Here is a 26,851-nt window from a genome sequence, read left to right on the forward strand (position 1 = left end):
CGTAACAGTCCCCATATACACTCACTTGTAATGGTCCTGATATACACTCCCTTGTAACAGTCCCAATGTACACTCACCCATGACGGTCCTGATATACACTCGTTTGTAACAGTCCTGGTATGCACTTGCGCATCACCGTCCAATATATACATGCTCATAACAGTCCCGATACTCATTCGCTTGTAACGGTCCCGACACTCATTCGCTCGTAACAATTCCAATACACATTCACTCGTAACAGACCCAATATACACTCATAACAATGCCGATATACACTCGATCGTGACGGACCCAATATACACTCACTCGTAAAGGTCCCAATACACATTTGCTCGTGATGGTCCTGCTATTACACTTGCTCGTAATGGGTCCAAATATACACTCGCCTTCGTAACAATCCCGATAACACACTCACATGTGACGATCCCAATATACACTCACTCTGTAAAAGTCCATATACACATTCACTCTTAACGGTTCCGATACACATTCACTCATAACAGTCCCGATATGCATTCGCTTGTAATGGTCCAATAGCACTCACTCGTGCACAGTCCAGATTTATACTCGCTCATGACGGTCCCGATATACACTCGCTGGTGACAGTTTGATATACATCAGCCTATGAAGATTCCATCAAAACTAGCGTGAATGTTCTCCTATGCAGGTAACTTGCAATTAAGTATCTTATCCGTGGAGACCTCTGCATGCTTGTGGCATTTTTGTTTCCAAGTCTCCTCATTATGTTTCCTTTAATTAATATAACACTATTCAGAAATAAATTTTAGCAAACTGTCTTTGGTTAGGGTGAAACGTCACATGAGCAGTGTGCCATTATGGTTAGAATCCCTTTCACAAATGATGCATCATTAAAAGTGTAAAATAATTGGCACCCATTCTGCTGTGTGTTTGTAAACAAGTGGAAAAACTACCAAACAAAATTCATAGAAATTACATGAGCTCACATTTTCTTAGTTTAATTCTACCTCATTTCGTCACCCCTCTCCTTAAAGATTCAGATATAATGATGTATTCCATTGGTATTTTGCCTTTGGCACTGCCAATTCCAGCCTAGTTTGCAAATCAGAATGAGGGCCCAAGAGGATGTTGTTTGACTGGAGCCCATGGTCCTCACATTAGCTACATCAGCTAAATATAAACCAGTGCAAGTAACCTGGCATTGTCGTATCCAGCTAATTGTAACAGTATTCACTGAAAGACAGTCATTAAACATGATTGGAACATTGCTTTCAAGCTAAGATTATTTTGAATGAAATAAACAAAATGTGAGCTAATTGAGCTTTAAAGAAAAACAAAAACAGATTGCAAAACAGTAAAGATTTCCTTGATTCTACCATTTAAAATTTGGATATTTTTGGTCCATGGACCTTCAAATTCCAGCCCCACTGATCCCAGAGTCCCAACTCAAGTGAATTAACCAATAATTTGTCTATTTTCCTGAGATCTTTAACCCTTGACTGCTCCAGTGAGTTAGAGGCACCAGATTTACAAGTAAAATATATTTTTTTTATATTTGTTTATTTATAAAAAGGGAAAGATGAATATATATATTGATGAGAATGAAACAATGGTCAGCTAATCTAACTGTTCCCAAAACCCCGTCCCACACACAGGACAGACACGTGGTGGGGAGAGGGGGAAAGGTTAAAAACTAACAGGGATGAAGAGGTATGTGATGGTTCTTAGCTGGCGAGGGAGTGGGTTTTTGTAGCCAGCGATCTTCTAATGGCGTCTTCAACCAGAACCTGCAGTCTTAGAATGCTCTCTTTACAGCAGATTCTAGATCCACTCTACCTTTCAACTGCTTGTCTGGTCTCTATGCAGAGATTCTGGCTGTATCATGAAGAGAGTTCCCAAACTTAACTTTTTCCAGCCATTCAGACAAGGGGATTATACTGTTACAGACCTGGTGGGAGAAATTACTCGAAGCCTTTAAAGCCAGGAGTTCATTTCACAGGTCTGGCTTCTGCCTGCAGTCTTTTAAACAGGGGTGACTACCATAGGTTTGGCTTCAAGCCTCTTAAAGCGCCAGGCTGAGAGAGAGAGTGTTTTAAAGCTGCTTCATGCCACGATATTTCGCAGACCTGAGGACAAAATGGAGCTCTACACATGACCTGCCTTTCTTCCAGAAGGTTCTGAATGGCTCCACCAGTTGCAAGTGAGAACAGGAGATGTCTTAGAATTTCAGACGTACTGATTGGCTACTTTCCAAGTCCATCAAACTGGCATCACGGACTGTGCCACAGAACATAACGAGAAGACCAGTATATTAGACCAGGTGTGCTTTCAGTTTGACCAAGTCTGCAGTTTAAAACAAAACTGCAATATTGCAGGGACAGGGATTGAAAAGAGAAATACAAAACAGACAAAGAAGTTCCTGACAATGTTCATTCTTCTGAGGAGGTTGGTGCGGTTTTTTGCTGTGGTGCGTTGGAACTGTCGATCGATGAGTCGAGCGCCATTATCCCGTTCGTACGAGGGCATCTTTCAGGGCCTGTAGATATCTGTTACACTCCTCGTCGTTTGAGCAAAAAACCGCACCAACCTCCTCAGAAGACAAACACGGGACACAACCGACAGAGTACCCTTTGTCGTCCAGTACTTTCCCAGAGCGGAGAAACTACGACATCGTCTTCGCAGCCTTCAACACGTCATCGATGAAGATGAACATCTTGCCAAGGTCATTCCCACACCCCCACTACTTGCCTTCAAACAACCGCGCAACCTCAAACAAACCATTGCTTGCAGCAACCTACTCAGCATTCAGAACAGAGACCACAACACCACACAACCCTGCCATGGCAATCTCTGCATGACGTGCCAGATCATCGACATGGGTACCACCATTACACGTGAGAACACTATCCACCAGGTACGCAGTACATATTCGTGCGACTCAGCCAACATTGTCTACCTCATAGGCTGCAGGAAAGGATGTCCCGAAGCGTGGTACATTGGCGAGATCATGCTGACGCTGCGACCACGAATGAACGGACATCGCGCGACAATCACCAGGTAGGAATGTTCCCTTCCAGTCGGGGAACACTTCAGCAGTCAAGGGCATTCAGCCTCTGATCTCCGGGTAAGCGTTCTCCAAGGCGGCCTTCAGGACGCGCGACAATGCAGAATCACCGAGCAGAAAGTTATAGCCAAGTTCCGCACACATGAGGGCGGCCTCAACCGGGACCTGGGATTCATGTTGCATTACATTCAGCCCTCACCATCTGGCCTAGCCTTGCAAAATCCTACCAACTGTCCTGGCTTGAGACAATTCACACCTCTTTAACCTGGCGTTACCCCTATCTCTGGAGCTGTAAAGACTTAATTACTTGCAAATGCTCGCATTCTAAGCATTGTCTTGCATCTTTGAATTTGTCTATATATATGTTTCTGGAACATACCTCTCCATTCACGTGAGGAAGGAGCAGTGCGCCGAAAGCTAGTGTTTGAAACAAACCTGTTGGACTTTAACCTGGTGCAGTCCAACGCCGGCATCTCCACATCAAGGAAACACAATGTAATGGTCGATGGTTGTTGTGACTGGAAGGCTGTTTTCATTGAGATTCCACAGGATTCAGTACTAGATACTGTTCTTGCAATGTGTGGCATATATCAGTGATTTAGAGTTAAATCGAGAGTTTAAAAAGTTAGCATATGATGCAAAAATTGATCAGGCAGATGATGCTGAGGAACAAAGCTGTAGAGCGCAGGAAATTATCAATGGACAATGGTCAGATGAGCAGAAAAGTGGCGATTGGAATTCAATCTGGAAAAGTACATTTGGTGAGATCAATCAAGACAAGGAAATACACAATAAATGGTCAGATACTGAGAGGTGTGGAGGAACTCCGGGATAATGGCATGCATATCCACAGACCCCTCAACATAGGGTAAAGATAGAAACATAGAAAATGGTTGCAGGAGGAGGCCATTCAGCCCTTTGAGCCTGCTCCACCATTCATTATGATCATGGCTGATCATCCGACTCAATAGCCTAATCCCTCTACCCACTCGCCATATCCTTTCATCACTCAATAGCCTTAGACCGCCTTCCCCACCCATAATCTTTGATCTCCTTTGCCCCAAGTGCTATATTTTACTGCTTCTTGAAAACATGCTGTGTTTTAGCCTCAACTGCTTTTTGTGGAAGTGAATTTCACAGGTCGACCATTCTCTGGGTAAAGAGATTTCTCCCCATGTCAGTCCGAAATAGTCTACCCCTGTGACTCCTTATTCTAGGAACCCTCACCGTCGGGAACATCCTTCTTTCATCTATCCTGTCTAATCCTGTTCGAATTTTATAGGTTTCTATGAGATCCCCTGTCATTCTTCTGAACTCCAGCGAATACAATCCTAACCAACTCAATCTCTCCTCATACATCAGTCTCGCCATTCCCAGGAATCAGTCTGGTAAACCTTCGCTGCACTCCCTCTTATCGCACGAACATCCTTCCTCAGATAAGGAGACCAAAACTGCACACAATATTCCAGATGTGGCCTCACCAAGACCCTTTATAATTGCAGCAAGACATCCCTGCTCCTGTATTCAAATCCTCTTGCTCTCAAGGCCTACATCCCATTTGCCTTTTTTACCGCCTGCTGCGCTTAACTTCAGAGAGTGGTTTACGAGGATACCCAAGTCTCATTGCACATTCCCCTCTCCTAATTTATGACCATTGAGATAATCTGCCTTCCCGATTCTGCTACCAAAAGTGAATAACCTCCCATTTCTTCAGATTATACTGTATCTGCCATTCATCTGTCCACTCACTCAACTTGTCCAAATCACACTGAAGGATCTCTGCATCCTCCTCACATCTCACCAACTCAACCAACTTTGTGTCATCTGCAAATTTGAGGATATTACATTTTGTTCCCTCATCTAAATCATTAACATATGTGAATAACTGGGGAGCTGGGCTCGTGGCACCGATCCCTGTTGTACCCCACTAGTCACAGCCTGCCATTTGGAAAAAAAATCTTGTTTATTCCTACTCTTTGTTTCCTGTCTGTCAACCAGGTTTCGATCCATCTCAATACATTCCCACTAATCCCGTCCGCTTTAATTGTACACGCCAATCTCTTATGTGAGACTTTGTCGAAAGCCTTCTGAAAGCCTAAATAAACCACATCCATTGCCCCCCCCTTCATCAACTCCACTAGTTACATCCTCAAAAAATTCCCGGAGATTTGTCGAGCATAATTTCCCCTTCATAAATCCATGCTGACTCAATCTGACCCTGCCCCTGTTTTCCAAGTGCTCTGCTACAAATCTTTAATAATTGATTCTAGAATTTTCCCCACTACCAATGTCAGGCTTACTGGTCTATAATTCTGTTTTCTCTCTACCTCCCTTTTTAAATAGTGGGGTTACATTAGTTACCCTCCAGTCTGTAAGAACTATTCCAAAGTCTATAGACTCTTGGAAGATACCACCAATGCATCCACTATTTCTAAAACCACTTTCGTACGTACTCTGGGATGTAGGTAACCAGGCCCTGGGGATTTATCGGCCTTCAATCAATTTCCCCAATACCCTGGGCTGGATTCTCTGCCCCACATTTCTGCCTCGACCCGCCGGCGGGATTCTCCGATACGCCGGCCTGTTAATGGGGTTTTCCATTGTGGGGCAGCCTCACGTCGTTGTGAAAACCCCGGGCGCCGGCAAAATGGAGAATCCCGCCTCCTATCTCTACCAATACTGATCTCCTTCACTTCCTCCTCCTCACTGAATTCTGTGTTACCCACCATTTCTGATATGTTATTTGTGTCTTCATTTGTGAAGACAGAACTCAAGTATGTATTTAGTTGGTCAGTCATTTCTTTGTTCCCCATTATAAATTCCTCTGTTTCTGACTAAGGGATCTACATTTGTCTTCACCAATCTTTTTCTCTTCACATACATTTAGAAGCTTGTACAGTCAAATAGAGATAAGGCAGTTAAAACACTCAGGATGCTTCTCTTTAATGGTGAAAAAATTGAATATAAGAGCAGGGAGGTTATGCTCAGAAATGTATAAAAGCAAGTCACTGAATCACAGGATTGTTACGGTGTAGAAGGAGACCATTTGACCCATCGTGTCTGCACCGGCTCTTTGAATGAGCATTATGAGATGGGGGCATTAGCCTCCCTTTTCGCTATAACCCTGCAAATCATTTCTGTTTAAATAATCATCTAATACCCTCTTGAATGCCTTGATTGAATGCACCCCAGCACACTTATGGTCCTCATAATCTCACTCCAATCAGGTTCACAGCTGAAGGGGGCAATGTGCATATCAGGTACAGAGTTTAGCCCGTTCCTTAGTACTGTCTTCATCTTTGTGAGGACAGAAAACCAACCTCGCGCATGTGCGTCGTTGTGTAGGGCAAAAGCAACAAAATGCTTGTTTTACTCCGCACTGGATACTCCTCTGAGATGCTACTCCAGAATGCTGACAGCCTCACGAACATGTGCCGTTTTTTAATATGTATTCACAGGTGATGCACAGACATTAAATCTCTTCATTTGGAGGCAGTTGTAAATTACTAATTGATTCTGGGGTCTCAAATTCTAAAGGATTTTTCACCCACCGCTTCTCAAAATCTGAACATTCCCTGGAAAGTAGCGACAAAAACTATTGATCACGCAGCCAGATGTGACTATATAAGGCTTGCCAATCTGTTGACAGTTCCCTTACTAACAGTGTTTTCTTTAATGTGTCATAGAAGTGTGGGAAAAATGTCGTAGCTTTGGCAGTTGCCAAACTCTCAATTTCTTCACAGTGCTGAAAGCAATCATCAGCCTTCCCTTGCAATTTGAGGTTCGTTAGAATTGAAAAGATGTCTGCAAGGTTAATGTTCAAGTTTCATCAGTCAAACAAATCAGACAGAGGAGACAATTTCTCAAGGAGGAAAGCATGGATTTGACACCTCAGTTTGTAAACTTTAGCAAGCACCCGACCCTTTGACAGCCAACATACCTCTGTGCGGAACAATAAATGTCTGTGCTCGGTCCCCATATCCGAACACCCATCTCAAATAGCCTGGTATTGAGTGCGCTGAGATTATAGAAGTACTGGTAGAAAGGTGAGAATGTTTCCTTCCAGTGGGTGGTGGAGAATGGGGCCTGATCAGAGCTGGAAAGTGTGATTAGGCTGGAGAGCTCTTTTTGTGGCTGACACATCGGTATAATGTGCTGAATGACCTACTGTGCCTTAAATTTTCTACATTTCTAAAGATATTTTGATCTGTGTGGTACCCAAATTACAGTATTCAATGTGTGAAATGCCTAAATCATTGTCTCACAAACACAGATGCAAGATGGTGATGTCTCCATTTTTCAGATGCAAGGTAACACTCAGTCCACAATGGAATATCGGATGCCGAGGTATTCCTGGATTGTCTTCACCCAAGGGCATAAAAATTCAAGCCGTTTACCACCTCAACCATGCAATGCTCTAAAATGCGTTCCATAGTGAAGCTATTGTCTCAGGGAAACGGAATGATGCATTTTGACTTCCACTACTGCTGTGCCCATCAAAGCGGACTTCTGTATTTTAGTTCTTTATTTTAATGATGCATTGATAAAGATTGTGCAGGGCCCATTAAATGCCATTCCAGTATTCTTTACACCATCGGTGCAACTTGGTATTTGTGGAGAAAGTAAGTGCCACCAGCTGGCATGAGTGGGGCTTATGTTCAGTATCAAAATGTTGTGGAGATCTTTGAGAACACCACTTCCTGTGTAAAATCTGAATAGAACCCAAAGGGACATTAGTATTACTTCACCACAATAGAAAAAACTAATAAATAGTGACAGAATTATGTTTTCTGTGAGAGTAAGATATTAAGCACAGACCAAGAATAGAACGTTTTTCATTTCCCAGTAAGATCCAATCGATTTTAGACAGACAAACTATGGTAGGTGGGGAAACCAAACAAAAGAGAAGGTCTGTGGAGGCAGGAAACATTAAATTACAAAATAGATGCTGGTGCAAGGCTGAAAGGTATGATAATGGGACATGTAAATAAACAAAGTTGATGATTGGCAGAACCATCAACTCTAACCAAATGAAAGCAAAAAAAGGGAAGAGAAACAACCGAATAAAACCAAAATCAGCAAAGAAACAGCAAACAAAATATGGGCAGAAGTTATGATCAAAGATTGTTGAACTCAATTATAAGGTCACAGGATTATAAAATGCTCTCAAAGTGGGTAGTTTCTCCTTTAATATGCTCCTATGAGTATATGCATTGGTCCTATGTCATGTAAGAGTACCTTAAGAAATGGGTGTTTATCGGTGATGTCAGAGTGTGGGTGGAGCTGGGCTGTCTGCTGCTTTTACTTTCGCTTTGGGTTGTCTGCTACAGGGTGTGTTTTAGTTTCGTTTTGAGAGCTGGATAACCGCAGTCAAAGCACAAAGGTGTATTCGTCTCTCTCTCTACAATCTAAAGACTGTCTCCAGATCCTTTGCTGAATTAAAAATAATACCTGTGTCTGTAGAGAAGTTAAACCTGATGTCTTTCTGCAAAAAGGTTTTTTTTTTGTCTTGTGGATGTTGCAAGGAAAGATTGAGAGTTACTTATAGAGTACTGTATTCTTTGGGGGATTTATTGGTGTTGATAGTTGTTAAGATGTTTACTGTGGGTTTATAAAGTGTTAACTGGTTTCATAAATAAACATTGTTTTAATTTAAAAGTACTTTAACTCTCTGTTGCACTAGATCTGTAAAGTAGGCCCGTGTGCTGCCCATAACCACAATCTATTAAACGTTGTGGGTCGGGGGGGGGCAGCACGGTGGCAGAGTGGTTAGCATTGCTGCCTCATGGCGCTGTGGTCCCAGGTTCGATCCGGGCTCTGGGTCACTGTCCGTGTAGAGTTTGCACATTCTCCCCGTGTTTGCGTGGGTTTCGCCCCCAGGCTAGGTGGATTGGCCACACTAAATTGCCCCTTAATTAGAAAAAATTAATTGGGTACTCTAAATTTATAAAAAGAAAAAAAAAAGTTGTGGGTCAGGTGAACTCCATGATACACTTTGGGGTTCTCTAAACCCTGGCCCATAACACCTAGCTATGCTTCCTTTTTCTAGAATATATGGAACATTATTTGATCCAGTCCTATTCAGTCCTATCCATCCATCACTTCTTTTTCTGGTGCATTGGCGACTCTGTCAGTGCCGTTTCATGCTCTTGCCCTGATTTGGAACATTTTGTCAACTTTGCTTTCAATTTCCACCCTTCCCTCAGCTTCATAATGTCCATCTCCAACTCTTTTCTTCCTGGACTTCTCCGTCTCCATTTCCGTGATGGCCATTGACGAATATTCAGCCTCAGCTCACTGAATCCCATAACTACCCTGGGTGCACTTCCTCACACCCCACCTCCTCTAAGGACTCCCAGTTTCTCCAACACGTTTGCATGTGTTTTGCTGATGCTAGCATTTCCATATCTCTTCCTTTTTTGACTCAACTAAAGATTGCCCCCACCCCCGCCATGGTTGATCAGACCCTTGACCATGACCAGTCCCTGTCCTGTAATTCTGTTCTCAGCTGTTTCCTTCCCTCTCAGAATCAGGATAGGGTTTTGCTGGTCCTCACCACCCACCAACCTCTACATTCAACAGATCATCAACTACCATTTCTACTGCCCCAGCGAGATACCACCACCAAATAAATATACCCTTTCAAAGGGACTGTCCCCTCATCAAGATTCTGATCTACTCCTGAGTCACACCCTCCTTTTCCCACAGCAGCTTTCTAAGCAGGGACAGGAAAAACAACACCTTTGCTTCCTCTCCCTTCTCACTGCCCCAGGCCCAAAGCACTCCTTCCACATGAAACGGTGACTTGTACTACTTTTAATATACCGTATTCGCAGCTCACAAATAGTCTGTTCTGCACTGGGGAGTCCAAAGTCTGATTGAGTGACTCCAGTCACTTATCATTTTAATTCTCCAACATGCTCACACTCTGACCTTTGTGTCCTCGAGCTCCAGTAATGTTGCAGTGCAGCTCAACACGAGCTCAAGGAACTAGACCTAATCATCTGATTAGATTCTTAACTTTGCAGGCTCGACATTGAGTTCAACAGTTTGGGGTCAGGACTTCCGGTGGTGGGTCATGGAGTGAGTGGTTGCACATTTGGTGGCTCCTGCTCAAGGCAGATTTTTTCGGTCTTGTCCCTGCCTGAAGGGCAGGATATTTCAGGTTAAAAGGTACAGGAGTGCCTGGGGAAGGTGTTACTCCTCAGGTGTGGCTGGTGGATGGATCCACAGACGAGGAGTGGTGCACGAAAGAAAGAGCAGCGGGAGCAGAAGAGTCTTCATGGTGCGCCACAGGAAAAGATGACTGCCCGCCTGGTGGTCGAGCAGGTGGTAGAGTTCCTGAATAATAAGTTTCGGCAACAGAGGCAAGAGGCCCTGGAAGCTCTAACCAAGGTGGTGAAATTGCTGGGATCGAGCGAGTGGAGCAGAGGCTGGAGTCCCAGAGCCTGGCGATCCAGAAAGTGGAGGAGGCAATGGGGAGCATAAGGAGCAGATGGCCTCGTAGGTGGCAGAGTTGGGAGTGCTGCGGGGGAGGCAGTAGAGGCTGAGGGAGAAGGTGGAGGATCTGGAGAATCGCTCCAGGAGGCACGATTTAAGGATTGTCAGGACGCCTGAAGGCAATGAAGATGCGGAGACCGCGGTGTATGTGGCAAAGATGCTGGAGAAATTGATGGGGGAGGGGGCCTTTGTTTGCCCCCTGGAAGTGGATCGGGTGCACAAGGCGCTAAGAAGGAGGCTGCAGACGGGCGAACCGCCAAGGGTGATGGTACAGTTGCACAGCTTTCTGGACAAGGAAAAGATTCTTCGGGGGGTGAGGCAGGAAATGTACCTGGGAAGGGAGCGAGCTGCGGGTGTATCAGGACCTGGGTGCGGAGCTGGCAAAGAGGAGGGCCGGGTTTAATCGGATTAAGGCGACCCTCTTTAAAAAGGGGTGAAGTTTGGGGTATTGTACCCGGCCTGCTTGTGGGTGACATTCCAGAAGAGAGAGCTTTATTTCGACATGCCAGAGGAGGTGATGGAATTTATGAGGGACAATGGACTGGGAGGAGTGTGAGGCCATTGAACTTTGGAGGAGCTGTGTGTGCTTTTTAAAGTGTTTGGTGTGGGCTTTCTGGGGCAGGCTCTCATGGGGAAGTAACAATGGTGAGTGTGCCTTTTGTTACTCATTAGGGGTTGGGTTGGTCGGAGTGGGCAGGAAAACTGGAGAGAGAGGAAGGGTGGTTGGAGGCCTTGGGTGGGGGCCACCATGCAAGCTGGGCAGGCTAGTTAACAGGAGTGAAGTAGGGGGTTGCCAAGAGGAAGGCATGGTGGGGGGGATCGAGGTGGTTCTTTGTTCGAGGGTGGGGGAAGGGAGGAGGGTTGTTGATATGGATGTGGTTGGTGTGGCGCAGCTGGGAAGGGAACATTGATAGTGACCATCCGAGGACAGACCTGGAAGGTCTGGTGACATGGGCTGGGGGCTGGCACACAAAGGGATATGGCTGATCAGCAGGGGAAAGAAGCGGGGAGCCCCCCCACGAGGCTGGTCACGTGCAATGTGAGTGGGTTGAATGGGCTGGAAAACGGTCATGTGTGTTCATGAATCTGAGGAGTTTGAAGGCGAATGTGGCTATTTTGCAGGAGATGCACCTGAAACTGGGAGACCAGACGAGGTCGAGAAAGGAATACAAAGAACAAAGAAAGAACAAAGAAACGTACAGCACAGGAACAGGCCCTCCAAGCCAGTGCCGACCATGCTGCCCGTCTAAACTAAAATCTTCTGCACTTCCGGGGACCATATCCCTCTATTCCTATCCTATTCGTGTATTTGTCAAGATGCCCCTTAAACGTCAATATCGTCCCTGCTTCCACCACCTCCTCCGGCAGCGAGTTCCAGGCATCCACTACCCTCTGTGTAAAAAAAATTTGCCTCTTACATCTCCTCTAAGCCTTGCCCCTCGCATCTTAAACCTATGCCCCCTAGTAATTGACCCCTCTACCCTGGGGAAAAGCCTCTGACTATCTACTCTGTCTATGCACCTCATAATTTTGTTGACCTCTATCAGGTCGCCCCTCAACCTCCGTCGTTCCAGTGAGAACAAACCGAGTTTATTCAACTTCTCCTCATAGCTAATACTGTTCATACCAGGCAACATCCTGGTAAATCTCTGCTGCACCCTCTCTAAAGCCTGCACATCCTTCTGGTGGTGTGTCGACCAGAATTGAACACTATACTCCAAGTGTGGCCTAACTAAGGTTCCATACAGCTGCAACATGACTTGCCAATTTTTATACTCAATGCCCCGACCAATGAAGGCAAGCATGCCGTATGCCTTCTTGACTACCTTCTCCACCTGTGCTGCCCCCTTTCAGTGACATGTGGACTTGTACACCTCGATCTCTCTGACTGTCAATACTCTTGAGGATTCTACCATTCACTGTATATTCCCTACCTGCATTAGACCTTCCAAAATGCATTACCTCACATTTGTCCGGATTAAACTCCATCTGCCATCTCTCTGCCCAAGTCTCCAAACAATCTAAATCCTGCTCTATCCTCTGACAGTCCTCATCGCTATCCGCAATTCCACCAACCTTTGTGTCGTCTGCAAACTTACTAATCAGACCAGTTACATTTTCCTCCAAATCATTTATATATACTACAAACAGCAAAGGTCCCAGCACTGATCCCTGTGGAAAACCACTAGTCACAGCCCTCCAATCAGAAAAGCACCCTTCCTTTGCTACTCTCTGCCTTCTATAAACTAGCCAGTTCTGTATCCATCTTTCCAGCTCACCCCTGATCCCGTGTGACTTCACCTTTTGTACCAGTCTGCCATTAGGGACCTTGTCAAAGGCTGAAGTCCATATAGACAACATCCACTACCCTACTGGCATCAATCATCCTTGTGACCTCTCAAAAAACTCTATCAAGTTAGTGAGACACGACCTCCTCTTCACAAAACCGTGCTGCCCCTCACTAATATGTCCATTTCCTTCCAAATGGGAGTAGATCCTGTCTCGAAGAATTCGCTCCAGTAATTTCCCTACCACTGACGTAAGGCTCACCGGCCTGTAGTTCCCTGGATTACCCTTGCTACCCTTCTTAAACAAAGGAACAACATAGGCTATTCTCCAGTCCTCCGGGACATCACCTGAAGACAGGGAGGATCCAAAGATTTCTGTCAAGGCCTCAGCAATTTCCTCTCTCGCCTCGTTCAGTATTCTGGGGTAGGTCCCATCAGACCCTGGGGACTTATCTTAATATTTTTCAAGACGCCCAACACCTCGTCTTTTTGGATCTCAATGTGACCCAGGCTATCAACACACCCTTCTTCAGACTCAACATACACCAATTCCTTCTCTTTGGTGAATACTGATGCAATGTATTCATTTAGTACCTCGCCCATTTCCTTTGGCTCTACACATAGATTCCCTCGCAGTCCTTCAGTGGGCCCACTCTTTCCCCGGCTACCCTCCTGCTTTCTATGTACATGTAAAAAGCCTTGGGATTTTCCTAAACCCTATTTCCCAATGACTTTTCATGACCCCTTTTAGCCCTCCTGACTCCTTGCTTAAGTTCCTTCCTACTTTCCTTATACTCCACACAGGCTTTGTCTGTTCCCAGCCTTCTAGCCGTGACAAATGCCTCCTTTTTCTTTTTGACGAGGCCTACAATATTTCTCGTTATCCAAGGTTCCCGAAATTTGCCGTATTTATCCTTCTTCCGCACAGGAACATGCCGGTCCTGAATTCCGTTCAATTGACATTTGAAAGGCTCCCACATGTCAGATGTCGATTTACCCTCAAACATCCGCCCGCAATCTAGGTTCTTCAGTTCCTGCCTAATATTGTTATAATTAGCCTTCCCCCAATTTAGCACATTTATCCTCGGACCACTCTTATCCTTGTCCACCAGCACTTTGAAACTTACTGAATTGTGGTCACTGTTCCCGAAATGCTCCCCTACTGAAACTTCTACCACCAGTCCGGGCTCATTCCCCAATACCAGGTCCAGTATAACCCGTTCCCTCGTTGGACTATCTACATATTGTTTTAAGAAGCCCTCCTGGATGCTCCTTACAAACTCTGCCCCGTCCAAGCCCCGAGCACTAAATGAGTCCCAGTCAATATCGGGGAAGTTAAAGTCTCCCATTACAACAACCCTGTTGCTTTTACTCCTTTCCAAAATCTGTCTACCTATCTGCTCCTGTATCTCCCGCTGGCTGTTGGATGGCATGTAGTAAACCCCCAACATTGTGACTGCACCCTTCTTTTCCTGATCTCTACCCATATAGCCTCGCTGCCCTCTGTAGTGTCCTCCCGCATTACAGCTGTGATATTCTCCCTGACCAGTTACGCAACTCCTCCACCCCTCCCCCTCTATCCCGTCTGAAACATCTAAATCCTGGAACATTTAGCTGCCAATCCTGTCCTTCCCCCTGGGTGGGGCAGCTGTTTCATTCGGAGCTGGATATAAAGGCAACGAGTGGTGGCGGTGTTGATAAGCGGGCTGTGTTTGAGGTAGGGAGTATTGTGGCCAATCCGAGGGGGGCAGATATGTGATGGAGAGTTGGACGTTGGAGGGGATGCTGGTGGTTCTGGTGAACATTTATGCCCTGAGTTGGGATGATGTGGAATTTGAGGCGGGTGATAGCGATGCTTCCTGACATGGACTCACATTGGTTGATTATTGGGGGAGGGGGTGATTTTAACACGGTCATCGAACCGAGCTTGGACCGTGGAGTTCCAAGTCGTCGAGCGTGTCAGCAATGGCGAAGGAGCTGACGGGGTTTATAGAGCGCATGGTGCAGGGGTGGGAGTTGGGGGGGGTGGAGGAACCATGGAGGTTTGGAGCCCGACAGCGAAGGAGTTTTCATACTTTGCCCATGTGCACTGGGTGTGATCCCAGGTTGATTTTTTTTGTGTTGGACAAGACGTTGCTGGCAGGGATGGCCGACTCGGAGTATTCAGTGATTGTGGTTTCCGGCCACGCGCCCCACTGCACTGGGTGGATTTGCGGGTGGCCCGGGAGAGTGGGGTGGGGGAGGGGGGCAGTGTCCGTAGTGGAGGCTGGATGTGAGGTTACTAGTGGATGAGGAGGTGTGTGAGCGGATGCGGGCTGCCATTCAGGGCAACGTGGTGCTGAACGACATGGGGAGGTCACAGCCGCCATGCTGTGGGAGACACTCCAGGCTGTAGTCGGTGGGGGTGGGTGGAGTTCATATCAATATGTGCGCATAAGGAGAAAGCTGAGAGGAGGAGAGGGCAAGACTGGTGGACGAGATTTAGAGGGTGTACAGGAGATACTCGGAGGCGCTAAGGCAAGGTTGTTGAGGAGAAGCAGAGGCTCCAGATGGAGTTTGTGATAGTTTCTACAGGGAAGGCTTTGGGGCAGCTGCGGAGGGTATGAGCACAGGAAAAAGACGAGCAGGATGTTGGCCTATCAGTTGAGGAAGCTGGCAGCAGCGAAGGAGATCGGTAGAGTTGGAGATGATAAGGAACAAGGTGGTGTTGGACCCGGAGGGAATAAATGGGGTGTTCGAGGCGTTTTATGGGAGGCTTTATGAGTCGGAGCCCCCAAACGAGGAGGAGGGAATGCGGTGGTTGCTGGATGGGTTAGAGTTTCCCAAAAGTGAAAGGAGGGCGGGTTCAGCGACTGGGAACCCCAATTGGGCTGAGGGAGGTAATGGATGGAATGGGGACAATGCAGGCATAGAAGGCTCTAGAGCTGAATGGGTTCCTGGTAAAGTTTTGAAAAATGTTTGGTGCGGACCTGGCGCCACTGCTGGTGAAGCAAGCGAGCGGGCGAACTCCTCCTTACATTATCGCAGGCTTCCACCCCTCTGATTTTAAAGAAGGATAAGGATCCGGAGCAATATGGGTCATTAAGCCCAATATCACTATTGATTGTGGATGCCAAGTTATTGGCGAAGGCGTTTGCAACACGAATTGAGGACTGTCTCCCACGGATGGTAGGCGAAGATCAGACAGGTTTTGTGAAAGGGAGGGAGTGGTCGACAAATTTGAGGAGGCTACACAATGTAATTATGGTGCCTTTAGAGGGGCAGGAGATGGAGGCAGTGGTGGTGATGGACGTGGAGAAGGAGTTTGATCGGGTGGAGTGTGCGTATCTGTTGGAGGTACTGGGGCAGTTTGAGTTCGGGCCGGGGTTTGAGGATTGGGTCTGGCTGTTATATATGATCGCGAGTATGCAGAAGAAGCGAGTGAGTTTGTGGTACTTAGGGCTGCATTGAGGGACGAGCCAGGGTGCCCATTCTCCCCTTTGTTTTTCGTCTTGGCGATAGAGCCGCTGGCAATGGCGCTTAATGTGTTGAGGGATTGAGTGGTGGAGCGTCGAGCACAGGATTTCAATGTTTGAAGCTGATCTGTTATTGTATATTTTGGACCCGGTGGTCAGCATCGGAGGCATCATGGAGATCCTGGGGAATTTGGACAGTTTTTTGGATACAAATTGAATATGGGAAAGAATGAGATGTTCCTGATGAGACCAGAGGGCAGGGAAGGAGATTAGGGGAGTTGTCGTTTCGGGTGGTGGATGCAAGTTACGGGTATTTGGGCATCCAGGTGGCGCAGAGTTGGGCGCAGTTGCATAAACTGAACTTGGTGGAGCAGAACTGTAAGAGGTGGGATGTGCTGTCGCTGGCAGGGCAGATGCAGACAGTGAAAATAACGGTGCTGCCTAGGTTACTGTTTCTATTTCCCAATCTTTGTTCCCAAGTCATTTTTTAGGAAGGATAATGGGTTGACCTCCGGGTTTGCGTGGGCGGCAAAGACTCTGCGAGTGCGGCGGGCTTTCTTGGAGCAAGGGGGCGGGTGGCATTGCTGAACATGATGAACTATCATTGGGCGGAGAACATTGCTATGGTAAGGAAATGCACCATGGGGGAGGGGTCAGTGTGGGGGCGGTTAGAGGAGGCACAGTGCAGGGGTACATGTTTGAGGGCTTTTTTGTTGCCACCTTTTCGCCGGCCAGGTACTCCACAAGCCCAGTGCTGGTGTCGGCCTTAAGGATGTGCAGGCAGTGGAGGCAGCATCTGGGGCTGGAGGGTGCCTCAGTGTGGGTAATAACCATAGGTTTGCGCTGGTGGGGCTGGAAGACCTGGAGGAAGTGTATGAACTGCCCGAGGGGAATGGCTTTAAGTGCCTGCAGGTTCGGGCCTTTGTAATGCAAGAGATGGCATCCTTTCCTGTTGCTGCCGAAGGTGTTGTCGAAGGACGAAATACGGGAGGGGAAGATGTTGGATGTCTATAAAGAGTTGATGGAGTGGGAGGGAGCCCTGGTGGGGGTTTATTATACCTTCTAAACCACCGTGTGTATTTAACCCGTATATAATGGACAAATTACCACACAAATTGCTTAATACAATAATCATTTATTACAAACGCACAAAGTTAATATTAGTCAATCACACACGCATACACGTTGAACTCTGAACTAATACACTTGAAAGACCTTAACTTAACTTCCAGATGACTGGCAAGTACAAAGCAGATATGGCCTTATCTATAATCTTGTAGTCTGGCAGTGCTAGATGTCTGTTGCTGGTCGTGTGTGTCCTTGGCTCTGGTCCCTCTGTGGATAGCATGGATGGTCTTCCTTTTGGCTGGTGAAGGATTCACCGTTGTTGTTGACTGTCGAAGCTGCAGTCGAGAGAGCGAGCAATGGGCTGCGCAGCACCTTTTATCTCTTGGGATTTTTGCGAGCTTTTGGGCGGTCCCAGGTGAAGGTCCAATGGATCGATCAGGTCTCAATCACTCTGATCAATCTTAACCAATTGGAGGTGGGCACCTTGATGGCTGGGTGGGTCCCGTTCGGCCATGGCCGTTAGTGTCCGAGGCAAGTAGGTCTTCCCAAATAAGGAAAGCAGGCGCCACTGAATCTGCCACTTATTGCCAGTTTCTACCTGGAGCCCATTCTCCCGGGATGGCCTTTTAATGGATAGTTGTGGGCGGTGCATGGAGGGGGCCCACGAATCACATCCACATGTTCTGCGCATGTCCGAGACCGAGGGGGTTCCAGCAGGGATTCTCGGATGTGATGTGCAAGGTGCTGGGTGTGGAGGTGGTTCCGAGTCCGGAGGTAGCTCTGAGTCCGGAGGTAGCTCCAAGTCAGTTCCGAGTCCAGAGGTAGCGATATTTGGGGTGTTGGAAGACTCGGGTATCATGGGGTGAGAGAGGCCGATGTTTTGGCCTTTGTCTCCCTGATCGCCTGGAGACGGATTTTGCTTTGGTGGCGGGTGTTGGAGCCGCCGAATGCGGGAGCGTGGGTGAGCGACCTGGCAGAATTCCTGAGGCTGGAGAAGGTCAAGTTCGCTCTGAGGGGGTCGGCAGAGGGGTTCATCCGGAGGGGGAAGTCGTTTTTTGATTTCTTTAAGGAGGTTTGAGGGGTCAGGGTGTGGGGTTGGGGGGAGAAGGGGGTTAAAATTTGGAAGGTGGGATGTGAGGAAGGGTTGGCGTCAGGGGAACACGTGGGTATGGTTGTTGGTTGTTTACTGAATTGTTTTGTTCTTTTGATTCTTTTTGTATTTGTGAAAATGCCTTGAATAAAAATATTTTCAAAAATATTTTGGGGTCAAAATCTCAACCCCCATTTTATTTCTTTATCTTTTTAAGTTTTGATTTTATTCTCTTCCCCATTGTTCCCCATCTTTTAATCTGCTTTTGGCAACTGTTCACAATTCTACCATTCGCACCTCCTGCAAACACATCTTTTGATCCTTCACTTGTTTCAATACTATTCCATCTATTTTCACTTTTGTCATATAATATGCCCTGACATCGCCCTATGACAGATCTTCCTTTTTATTCTGTACTTAAAGCATCTTTAACTTTTCACAGTTCTGATGAAAGGTTATCAAGTTTAAATGTCAACTCTGTTTATCTCTCCACAGATATTTTCAGCATCTACAGACTTTTGCTTTTTCGTCAACGTCTCTAACCTTGATGAACACAAAATTCACCCCAATTTATTTTAGTTAGAAACCATTTGCCCGGTGTAAAAACTGCCCAGCATTGGTGTATACTTTCCAGTAGCATTGATACTTGCTCAGAAATGGAGTTCTCAGGCCTCTGATAATGGCAATTTGTACCTGGCCAGTTTTCTTTGTCCTCTAAATGTGGGCATCACTGGCAAAACTTCATTTATTGCCAATCCCTCATTTATATAACTGAATGACTTTCTAAGCCAATTAAGAGGGCACTAAGAATAGTACGGACAGGAACCATGTGTGGGCCAGGCTGGATAAGGATGGCAGATTGCCTGGTAACTGGCATTAACTGCACAATGTACAAAGTGTAGAAAGTACAAACTAATATTTACCCCCTTGCATTTACCAAATGTATGTCTTGTTTAGTTTTTACCTTCTGATTGAGGTCTTGTGCTTTTAAAACAAAATACCAAAAATATTTTGAGAAACGGCATGTAAAAATATATACCAAAATGCACATACGACAAGTTGCAATGTTTTATTAAGATTCTTCAATAACCCATTGACTTGAGTTTATCTGGAAAAAACAACACTAAAGATCTGCATTTAGACTAATGTGGAGTTATGTGTGAAGTTTGCTTTCTCATGTAGTTTGACTAAACAAATCATTTTTGGTATCATTTGAGGTTTTGTTTATTTGAATTTTTTGATGTTTCTCTATACATCCAACATTAGTTGGGAAGGGGAGATATACTTGAACGATCCATTTGCAATCGCTGATTCAACCAGTCTGAGTCTAGGGAACTGGAAAGTAATTTATATTAATATTACCTTGGACAGATGAGATTGTACGGTTTAACTAAAGGGGAATTATTGTCAGGGCTGAACAAAGGAGATTTGAGGATTCAACTCTGAACGATTTGACCCTAGGTTTTCCGTTGTTAAAATCCGGTTTTACATTTTCAAAGGATTTGTCAAAGGTGAAGTCAGGTAACTGCATCTTATGTTTGGTTGACTTAACCACCTTCAGTTACATCCCGGTATATGTGGTTGACATGGTTCTGAACATCGGGATCTTCAAATCCTGCCATCAGTCCGTAGCCCAGAGTATTGGGATGTATACGCTATTGAAATGTTCTATGACAGTGTAATTTTCACATTGCTGACCTAAGTTTGAGTACCAGAAGGCCATGGCCTGAAGCCAGATTCCATGATGTGAATCATAATCTAGCAGTATGATCAGCTGTGGCATCATTTGGATGAAAGTTGCCACATACTTCTTTCAGTGAGATAACAGAGAGGTCTCCTGGGCATATTTAGAAGAATGGAATTCTGGTCAACTTTCATCCTCAGTCAATACCACCAAAACTGAGCATTTGATCGTTTGTCTCAATGCTGTTGGTAGGAGCTTGCTATGCCCAATTCGGCAACTATTTTTGTAGATTTCTTCATAGGATTTAGGCATCACTAGAGGGGTCACCATTTATTGTCCATTGCTAATTGTCCATGAGAATGATGAGCAACCTTCTTGAATATGATTGGATGGTGTGCTTGGCCATTTCAGAGTCACCACCTTGTCTATTTGTCAACAGTGTGATGAATGTAGGAATTTCAGATACATATTGTATCATATGTATTTGGTGCAGTTAAGAGCCTGGGTTAGTTTGTGTATCACTGCTGTGGTAATTTTTTTAAATCCTAGTTTACAAAACCAATAGACACTTGGCTACACATGTGCAAGCAAAGCATTATAAAAATGAAATCATCATTCATTCGAACTATGTATATTGTTTTCCTGAAGTTGTGCTAATGGAATTTTGTTTGTATCTGGAAGATTTTAGGCTGGATTCTCCAATTCTATGGCTATATCCCCACGCCGGCATAGGAACGGTGCCGTTTTACACCAGACAAAATGGCATAAAACAGTGACCAATTCCCCATTTTGCTGGAGGCTAGCAGGAAGGCAGCGTAGAGCACCCGGCTCTAGCTGCCAATATGACCCGGAGAATTGCTGAATCTGTGGCCGCGCTTGAGCACGGCAGCGGCCGAGCTATGCAACATGAAGCGGACGCTCACGGACCCGGCCCGTGAAATAGTCCCTCCACTTCGCGTGTCCCGGACCACATCCCGCCCCTAATAAAGACCCCCCCTGCCCGCGGATCAACCCTCCCCCGACTGTGGCAGCGCTGGACTGAGTCTGCAGCCGCCATGCCGAGTTCCTGACGGATGAGAGACCCACACCGTCGGAGCATTGGACGGCGGGCCTCAGGCAATGTCCTGAGACCGTCGATACGTGGCAGGGCATACTCTCCGAGTATGCTGCTTTGGACGGAGCGAAGCATCGCAAAAGCAGCGCCTCCCCCAATTTGGTCGGGAACTTTGATTCTCCGGCCGATTGCCGAATGCGATTTATTGTCAGCGACCGGAGAATCCAGCCCCTTGTGTTTGCCTTCAGTAAGTTGATGTAGTTAATGGAGTAGCCAAGGGCTGAAGATGTCAGGTGTTGAGTTTCAATTCTGTTAAAGTCTGTGAACAGACTTGCAGTTTGTCTGAAAACAGTTTAGTTAAAAAGATTTTGTCTGTGAACAGAACAGCAGTTTCTCAAAAGGAAGACATGTTAAACAATAGTTTGACGCAGGCACAAATCTGCAAGCTGGTTCCTGCAGGATCTCTCTCTCAAAGCGCTTTATCCAAGACATCTCTTTACAACAAGTATTCCTGGGTTGGCTAACTGTATTTAAAAGTGGGTTTTAACCTGAGATGGGTTTTGTTTGAGTGGAGATAAAAGAGAGCAGTTGGGATTTGGCGTTTCATTGCCATTGTGAAGCATTGTTTAATGGGTAATTGTAAAATATTTTCCTGCATGATGTAGAAGTTATTTTAATCCTGTGTTAGTCATAACATTTGTTTTAATGCACCAGATCCCTTTTTGCACGTGGAATCATTCCTGAAACAAAGTACCATTTGCTCAGTCTTACAAATAAAATAAAATATTAGGGGTTCTGTCCGCTAGCCTAGTAACTGCTGGGGTCTGGTCCAGGATCGTAATAACATTGACTGCACTCCAAGTAATTTACTGGCTGTTGAGGCATTTTAGAACATCCTGCTAATATGAGATGTGTTGAATAAATTTGTTATTTATTTCAGTTGGCAATTTACATTGTTTCCTATTGCTTTCAGGGCACATTTACAGAAATCCCAGCTAGTAACATTCGGCAAGTCATTGCACGGAGACTAACAGAGTCCAAAAACACCATCCCTCATTCATATGCCAGTATTGACTGTAACATTGAAGAAGTCTTAAAGATGAGGAAGCAACTAGCCAAAGGTGGGTTTGCTATTAATTTGATATTATTGTCAGAAAGGCCTGATTCATGTTTTCCATGTCCCTCCACAGCAACATCTGTCTTCTAAACCTGACACTAATGGTGTAAACACAGAACACCTTCAGATCAGGAAATGTGTACACAGGACTCACCATCAGCACTGTGAATTAGTCTTCCTCTTTCAAAAATAGAGTACAGTGCACCTCCAGCATTTTCTAATTGGTGACACTGGCGATTCTACTAGTCAAAAAATGTTGGACATTTTCTCAGCTTTATCATCATAGCCATACTGTGATATATACATATATATATATATATATATATATATAGTCTGTGCAGTTAGCGCATTGCCTTGTAAGCAACAACATTCATCATAAGGGGACAGACTATTTTCTTGCTTTGCCTCTCTCTCTCTCTCTCCCCCTCTCTCTCTTCCCCTCTCTCCCTCACCCTCTCTCCCTCACCCTCTCTCCCTCACCCTCTCTCCCTCACCCTCTCTCCCTCACCCCCTCTCCCTCACCCCCTCTCCCTCACCCCCTCTCCCTCACCCCCTTTCCCTCCCCTTCTCTCTCTCTCTCACCGTCTCTCCCACCCCGTCTCTCCCACCCCGTCTCTCCCACCCCGTCTCTCCACCCCGTCTCTCCCACCCCGTCTCTCCCACCCCGTCTCTCCCACCCCGTCTCTCCCACCCCGTCTCTCCCACCCCGTCTCTCCCTCCCCGTCTCTCCCACCCCGTCTCTCCCTCCCCGTCTCTCCCTCCCCGTCTCTCCCTCCACGTCTCTCCCTCCCCGTCTCTCCCTCCCCGTCTCTCCCTCCCCGTCTCTCCCTCCCCGTCACTCCCTCCCCGTCACTCCCTCCCCGTCTCTCCCGCCCCGTCACTCCCTCCCCGTCACTCCCTCCCCGTCACTCCCTCCCCGTCACTCCCCGTCACTCCCTCCCCGTCTCTCCCTCCCCGTCTCTCCCTCCCCGTCTCTCCCTCCCCGTCACTCCCTCCCCGTCTCTCCCTCCCCGTCTCTCCCTCACCGTCTCTCCCTCACCGTCTCTCCTTCCGTCTCTCCTCCAGGTCGTCTGGGACCTGATTGGGCAACTAGCAGGGCCTCTCTTTTTGGTCACTGAGATTTCATGATTGGGAAATAAGATAGGAAGAACTCGGAAAGAAGTGGGTTAATTCAATGTCACATCAGAGAGTACAGAGAGGTACAAGAAGAGGGAACAAAACATTGCATTGAGAGAAAGAAAGAAACAATCATTTCAAAATTAAAATTTTGCATTGTTGCAATGGTACTTAGGCTGGTAATTACTAGCTCTGCATTTCTGCAGCAGATTTAGTTGATATCTACTCCAAAATGCAGCAACTTCACACCATTCAATGCACACCAATGGTGAAGCAGATGGCAAAATGCCATCTTTGCAAACCTAAAAGAGCCACAGAACTCTGACAGTGGCATTTGTGCATTCACATTGGGAATTTGCCCCTGCTTAAAGTTGCTGCACCATTTATGCGGAAGAGGCAGTGGCATAGCGGTATTGTTACTGGATGAGTAATCCAGAGACCCAGGATAATGACCTGAGGACCCGGGTTAGAATCCCACAGCAGGTGGTGGAATTTAAAACTGGAGTTAATGGGAATCAGGGGGGAAACTCTCCAAGAGTCATACCTGTCACAAAGATGGTCGTGGTGGTTGGAGGTGAATCATCTCAACTCCAGCACATCATTGCAGGAATTCCACAGGGTAGTGTACTAGGCCCAACCATCTTCAGCTGCTTCATCAATGACCTTCCTTCCATCATAAGGTCAGAAGTGGGGATGTTTGCGGATGACTGCACGATGTTCAGCACCATTTGCAACTCCTCAGATAATGGAGCAGTCCATTATCCAAATGCAGCAAGACCTGGACAATATCCAGGCTTGGACTGGCAAGTTACATTCGCGCTACACATCTGTCAGGCAATGACCATCACCTACAAGAGAGGATCTAACCATCGCCGCCAATCCTGCGCAGTCAACATCCTGGGGTGACTATTGGTCAGAAACTGAACTGGACTAGCCACATTAATACTGTGGCTACCAGTGCAGGTCAAAGGCTAGGAACCCTACGGCAAGTAACTCATCTCCTGACTCCCCAAAGCCGGTCTACCATCTACAAGACACAAGTCAGGAGTGTAATGGAATACTCCCCACTTGCCTGGATGTGTGCAGCTCCAACAACCCGAAGCTCAATACCATCCAGGACAAATCAGCCACTTGATTGCTCCCCCTTCCACAAACATTCAGTCCCTCCACCACCAATGAACAGTGGCAGCTTTGGGTATTAACTACAAGATGCACTGCAGTAACTCACCAAGGTTCCTTAGACAGCACCTTCCAAACCCACGGCCACTACTATCAAGAAGGACAAGAGCTTTAGATACCTGGGAACCCCACCACCTGGAGGTTCCCCTCCAAGTCACTCACCACCCTGACTTGGAAATATATCGCCCTTCCATCGCTGTCGCTGGGACAAAATCCTGGAACTCCCTCCCTAACAGCACAGTGGGTGTACCTACACCTGAAGGACTACAGCGGTTCCAGAAGGCACCTCACCACCACCTTCTGAAGGGCAACTAGAGATAGGCAATAAATGCTGGCCTAACCAGCGACACCCACATCCCGTAAATGAATAAAATAAAAATACATTTCAACCCCAAACAAAAATGTTGGAAATGCCTATTTTTAGCCACACAACACATATTGTACAAAAGTGTAGAAAGCAGGTGACCAGGAATAGTGTTCATACCAAACAATGTATGTTTGGAGGTTGTCCATATTTTTATCACTGTCCTCATTACACCACAGAGAATGAGAACTCTCTTACCATTTTAACAACATCTTTAAGCAATAATTCCATTTAAAACAGTTGCCTGGGTCTTTGATTATATAATATTCCTGTCATAAAACAGTGTACTGCTCATTTTATTATGCAGTGCTAATGAATAACTGGTAGTGACTGACTACCAGACTAATCTGCCACATTAATGGAATTAGATGCCAATCTGCATCCAATAACCCAAAGTCCCGGTGATTTATGAGGAGATGTAGCTACTCACTGCAAGATAAATTGGCTGTGACAAAATATTTCAAGTTTATTAAGTGATAGCCTGGAGCCATCAACAGAAAACCAGAGTCAGCAGAAATTGCAAGACTTCAATGTATCTCGGCTTTTGTGTGATTCTCATAACTGCATAAATTTAATTTATGCCACTCATGAGTCAGTCTCAACTTAGTTGAGAAGTGCAGAATGTATGCCACTGTTCCACATAGTGTGCCTTCTATTTATAGTATGAGCGATTTTTTCATTCAGCTGTTACAGAACGACTGTCATGTCTCTCACCAGAAATGTTGTGCAGTCAAAGCCATGCCCATGTTCATTGGCTTGGACCCTTAGTTGGGAGCATTTTTTTCATTGAATCCCATTCATCAGTTCAGTCAAGTCCATAGCTCACCATCCGAGTGTTGAAATGTCTTCTTCAGGTCAAAAGCAGTCAGTTTCTACTGTGCTGTTGTTTAGACTGCACAAATGTTTACTACAGCTTCCCTTTCCTTTTCAACTGTCAGTGTTTAGAAGCTCCTATTAGCTTTGCAGGCAAAAGAGGCGAAAGAGGCCGGTGTGCTGACCTTTGCGTCCCTAGTAGCCCGGCGAAGGATCTTGCTACAATGGAAGGATGCGAGGCCCCCAAGCGTGGAGACCTGGATCAATGACATGGCGGGTTTCATTAAGTTAGAGAAGGTCAAATTCACCCTGAGAGGGTCGGTACAAGGGTTCTTTAGGCGGTGGCAACCTTTTCTCGACTTTCTGGCTCAACGATAGGGTACAGCGACAGTAGCAGCAGCAACCCGGGGGGGGGGGGGGGGGGGAGGGAAAGGGAGGGAAAAGGGGGGGGGCGGACAATGACTATGTTTGTTTATTTAATTTTAATTTATTTTTAAGTTCTTTTGTTGTTCATTGGGGTTGGTGGGGTGGGGGGATGTGATACATGCGTCGATACGGTCTGGGGGTGTTACAGTTATTATGGGTTATTTTGTTGCATTTCATTGTTTGTCGTTATGTTTTATATTTTCTGTAAAAAATTCCAATAAAAATTATATTTAAAAAAAAAGCTTTGCAGGCAAAAGGCTCCATGCAATAAGTCACCCTTTACCAAAGGGATTCAATAAAAGTGAATCAGATGAGGCAGCCCAGATGACCTTAGGCTGCTTTACCTTTGAGAGGGAGAATTGTTTGGTGGTGACTTATCTCAGACAAGGTTCATGGATAACTTCAGGTGGTACGGGGATTGAACCCACACTGACGGTCTCACTCTACATCACATACCAGCTGTCCAGCCAACTGAGCTCTAATTTCACCACAAACTAGAACAGAGAATGTAAAATCTAACAAACATACGTAATGTTTCAGCCTTTTTTCCCCCTGCTAATTTGACTCGCATTACTTCAATTTGTGAGACACCAATGTACGTATTTCTCTGGAGAATTAAGATGTGCTTTCCCTTCTCCACACTCACAAACAAAA

The 26,851-nt window shown here is 46.0% G+C and overlaps 1 protein-coding gene across 1 annotated transcript in view; it reads left to right on the plus strand.

Annotated features, from left to right (window-relative positions):
* pdhx (pyruvate dehydrogenase complex component X) overlaps positions 1 to 26,851 on the plus strand; it is a 353,795-nt gene that overhangs the window by 200,988 nt on the left and 125,956 nt on the right. Inside the window, exon 7 of the mRNA XM_038807389.1 lies at positions 22,156 to 22,303. Within this exon, the coding sequence (XP_038663317.1) occupies positions 22,156 to 22,303 (148 nt within the window). The remainder of the gene's footprint in view (positions 1 to 22,155; positions 22,304 to 26,851) is intronic.

Source organism: Scyliorhinus canicula, chromosome 9 (assembly GCF_902713615.1).
Source record: "Scyliorhinus canicula chromosome 9, sScyCan1.1, whole genome shotgun sequence".
Taxonomy (NCBI): domain Eukaryota; kingdom Metazoa; phylum Chordata; class Chondrichthyes; order Carcharhiniformes; family Scyliorhinidae; genus Scyliorhinus; species Scyliorhinus canicula.